Source organism: Centruroides vittatus, unplaced genomic scaffold, assembly GCF_030686945.1.
Source record: "Centruroides vittatus isolate TY-2023 unplaced genomic scaffold, ASM3068694v2 contig_1118, whole genome shotgun sequence".
Taxonomy (NCBI): domain Eukaryota; kingdom Metazoa; phylum Arthropoda; class Arachnida; order Scorpiones; family Buthidae; genus Centruroides; species Centruroides vittatus.
The window spans coordinates 1-4663 of record NW_027120719.1 but is presented as its reverse complement, the minus strand read 5'-3'; the positions used below and the strand labels follow the sequence as shown (position 1 = coordinate 4663).

The window sequence follows — 4663 nt, the reverse complement described above, 5'->3', positions numbered from 1 at the left end:
TTACAATGACTTACACCGATTTGTCCCAACTTGAATCGGCTTCTATAGACTTGCACTAACTTTACCGACTTGCATCAACTTGCATAGACTTGCACAAACTTGCATTGACTTGCAATGATTTGCATTGACTTGCGTAAACTTGAACCAGATTGCATTGACTTGCACCAACTTGCATGGACTTGCATCAACTTGCACTGATATGCATGAACTTGCATTGACTTGCAACGACTCGCACCAAGTAGCACCAACTTGCACTGACTCGCACCGACTTGAACTGATTTGTATGGACTTGCACTGACTTGCACTGACTTGTGCTGACTTGCATCTACTTGCATAGACTTGCACCAACTTGCATCGACTTGTACCGATCTGCAATTACTTGCATTGACCTGCACTGACTTGCACCGACTTGCATAGACTTGAACCGATTTGCATTGATTTACATGAACTTGCACAAACTCGCACTGACTTGCACCGACTTGCATTGACTTGCATCAACTTGCAAAAACTTGCACTGACTTGCACACACTTATATTGATTTGCACTGACTTGCACACACTTTTATTAATTTGCAATGACTTGCATAGACTTGCATAGACTTGAACCGATTTGCATTGATTTACATGAACTTGCACAAACTCGCACTGACTTGCACCGACTTGCATTGACTTGCATCAACTTGCAAAAACTTGCACTGACTTGCACACTTTCATTGATTTGCACTGACTTGCACCGACTTTCATCGACTTGTATTGACTTGCAATGACTTGCATAGACTTGCACTGATGGGCATTGACTTTTATAAACTTGCATTGACTTGCATTGACTTGCACTGACTTGCATGGACTTGCACCGACTTGCACCGACTTGCACTGACTTGCTCCAACTGGCATTGACTCGAAATATCACAAGAAGTATCGAAAAATTTCGAAAAACTTGTGTTTCAACTTTTCAATGTTTTATCGCATCTACGTAAAAATTTACATATACAAGATTAATATTTCAGTGAGGTTTGACACCAGGTGTGTTTTTGAACTCGGCTACATTAAAACTATAGTGTTGGATTAGTAGGATTTTGAAATATCACAAGAAGTATCAAAAAAAGTCGAAAAACTCGACTTTAAACGTTTCGATGTTGTATCGCGTCTACAGTAAAAATTTACGTATATAAAATAAATACCTTAGTAAGGTTTAACGCAATTTGTTGTTCTAAACTCGGTGATAGCAAACTATAGACCTTGATTAGTAAATTTTCGAAATATTTCAAAAAGTATCAGAAATAATCAAAAAACTTGAGTTTCAACTTCTTGATGTTTTATCGCGTATACAGTAAAAATTTTCATATATAAAATTAATACCTTGGTAAGCTTTAACGCAATTTGTTGTTCTAAACTCGGTGATACAAAAACTATAAACCTGAATTAGTAAGTTTTCAAAATATTTTAAAAAGTATCAGAAAAAGTTAAAAAATTCGACTTTCAACTTTTACAATGTTCTATCGCGTCTACAGTAAAAATTTACATATATAAAATGAATACCTTTATAAGGTTTAACGCAATTTGTTGTTTTAAACTCGGTGATATTAAAACTATAAACCTGGATTAGTAAGTTTTCAAAATATTTCAAAAAGTATCAGAAAATATCGAAAAACTTGACTTTCAACTTTTCGATGTTCTATCGCGTATACAGTCAAAAATTTACATATATAAAATAAATACCTCTGTGAAGGTTTAACGCAATTTGTTGTTCTAAACTCGGTGATAGCAAAACTTTAGATTTTGATTAGTAAGTTTTTAAAATATTTCAAAAAGTATCAGAAAAAGTCAAAAAACTCGAGTTTCAACTTCTGATGTTTTATCGCGTATACAGTAAAAATTTACATATATAAAATGAAATACTTCGGTGAGGTTTAACGCAATTTGTTGTTTTAAACTCGGTGATAGCAAACTATAGACCTTGATTAGTAAATTTTCAAAATATTTCAAAAAGTATCAGAAAAAGTCAAAAAACTCGAGTTTCAACTTCTTGATGTTCTATCGCGTATACAGTAAAAATTTTCATATATAAAATAAATACCTTGGTAAGCTTTAACGCAATTTGTTGTTCTAAACTTCGGTGATATCAAAACTATAAACCTTGATTAGTCAGTTTTCAAAATATTTCAAAAAGTATCAGAAAAAGTCGAAAAACTCGACTTTTAACTTTTCAATGTTCTATCGCATCTACAGTAAAAATTTACATATATAAAATAAATACCTTGGTAAGCTTTAACGCAATTTGTTGTTCTAAACTTGCTGATAGCAAAACTATAAACCTTGATTAGTCAGTTTTCAAAATATTTCAAAAAGTATCAGAAAAAGTCGAAAAACTTGACTTTCAACTGTTCGATGTTCTATCGCGTCTACAGTAAAAATTTACATATATGAAATAAATATCTCGATAAGGTTTAACGCAATTTGTTGTTCTAAACTCGTTGATAGCAAAACTTTAGATTTTGATTAGTAAGTTTTTAAAATATTTCAAAAAGTATCAGAAAAAGTCAAAAAACTCGAGTTTTAACTTCTGATGTTTTATCGCGTATACAGTAAAAATTTACATATATATAATAAATACCTCGGTGACGTTTAACGCAATTTGTTGTTCTAAACTCGGTGATACAAAAACTATAAACCTGAATTAGTAAGTTCTCAAAATATTTCAAAAAGAATCAGAAAATGTCAAAAAACTCGACTTTCAACTTTTCGATGTTTTATCGCGTCTACAGTAAAAATTTACATATATAAAATAAATACCTATATAAGGTTTAACGCAATTTGTTGTTCTAAACTTGCTGATAGCAAAACTATAAACCTTGATTAGTCAGTTTTCAAAATATTTCAAAAAGTATCAGAAAAAGTCGAAAAACTTGACTTTCAACTGTTCGATGTTCTATCGCGTCTACAGTAAAAATTTACATATATGAAATAAATATCTCGATAAGGTTTAACGCAATTTGTTGTTCTAAACTCGTTGATAGCAAAACTTTAGATTTTGATTAGTAAGTTTTTAAAATATTTCAAAAAGTATCAGAAAAAGTAAAAAAACTCGAGTTTTAACTTCTGATGTTTTATCGCGTATACAGTAAAAATTTACATATATATAATAAATACCTCGGTGACGTTTAACGCAATTTGTTGTTCTAAACTCGGTGATACAAAAACTATAAACCTGAATTAGTAAGTTCTCAAAATATTTCAAAAAGAATCAGAAAATGTCAAAAAACTCGACTTTCAACTTTTCGATGTTCTATCGCGTCTACAGTAAAAATTTACATATATAAAATAAATACCTATATAAGGTTTAACGCAATTTGTTGTTCTAAACTCGTGAGTACTAAAACTGTAAACTTGAATTAGTAAGTTTTCAAAATATTTCAAAAAGTATCAGAAAAAGTCAAAAAACTTGACTTTCAACTTTTCGATGTTCTATCGCGTCTACAGTAAAAATTTACATATATAAAATGAATTCCTTGGTGAGGTTTAACGCAATTTTTTGTTCTAAACTCGGTGATATTAAAACTATAAACCTGGATTAGTAAGTTTTCAAAATATTTCAAAAAGTATCAGAAAAAGTCGAAAAACTTGACTTTCAACTTTTTGATGTTCTATCGCGTCTACAGTAAAAATTTACATATATAAAATGAATTCCTTGGTGAGGTTTAACGCAATTTTTTGTTCTAAACTCGGTGATATTAAAACTATAAACCTGGATTAGTAAGTTTTTAAAATATTACAAGAAGTATCAGAGAAAGTCGACTTGTACTGATTTGTATATATTTACAATGACTTACACCGATTTGTCCCAACTTGAATCGGCTTCTATAGACTTGCACTAACTTTACCGACTTGCATCAACTTGCATAGACTTGCACAAACTTGCATTGACTTGCAATGATTTGCATTGACTTGCGTAAACTTGAACCAGATTGCATTGACTTGCACCAACTTGCATGGACTTGCATCAACTTGCACTGATATGCATGAACTTGCATTGACTTGCAACGACTCGCACCAAGTAGCACCAACTTGCACTGACTCGCACCGACTTGAACTGATTTGTATGGACTTGCACTGACTTGCACTGACTTGTGCTGACTTGCATCTACTTGCATAGACTTGCACCAACTTGCATCGACTTGTACCGATCTGCAATTACTTGCATTGACCTGCACTGACTTGCACCGACTTGCATAGACTTGAACCGATTTGCATTGATTTACATGAACTTGCACAAACTCGCATTGACTTGAACCGACTTGCATTGACTTGCATCAACTTGCAAAAACTTGCACTGACTTGCACACACTTATATTGATTTGCACTGACTTGCACACACTTTTATTAATTTGCAATGACTTGCATAGACTTGCATAGACTTGAACCGATTTGCATTGATTTACATGAACTTGCACAAACTCGCACTGACTTGCACCGACTTGCATTGACTTGCATCAACTTGCAAAAACTTGCACTGACTTGCACACTTTCATTGATTTGCACTGACTTGCACCGACTTTCATCGACTTGTATTGACTTGCAATGACTTGCATAGACTTGCACTGATGGGCATTGACTTTTATAAACTTGCATTGACTTGCATTGACTTGCACTGACTTGCATGGACT

The 4663-nt window shown here is 32.8% G+C and overlaps 1 protein-coding gene across 1 annotated transcript; it reads right to left on the bottom strand.

Annotated features, from left to right (window-relative positions):
* Positions 1 to 74: 74 nt before the first annotated feature.
* LOC136977802 (uncharacterized) lies at positions 75 to 485 on the bottom strand. The gene has a single exon (XM_067273382.1). It carries the CDS (start codon positions 483 to 485, stop codon positions 75 to 77), a length of 411 nt encoding a protein of 136 aa, XP_067129483.1.
* Between the last annotated feature and the right edge of the window lie 4178 nt (positions 486 to 4663).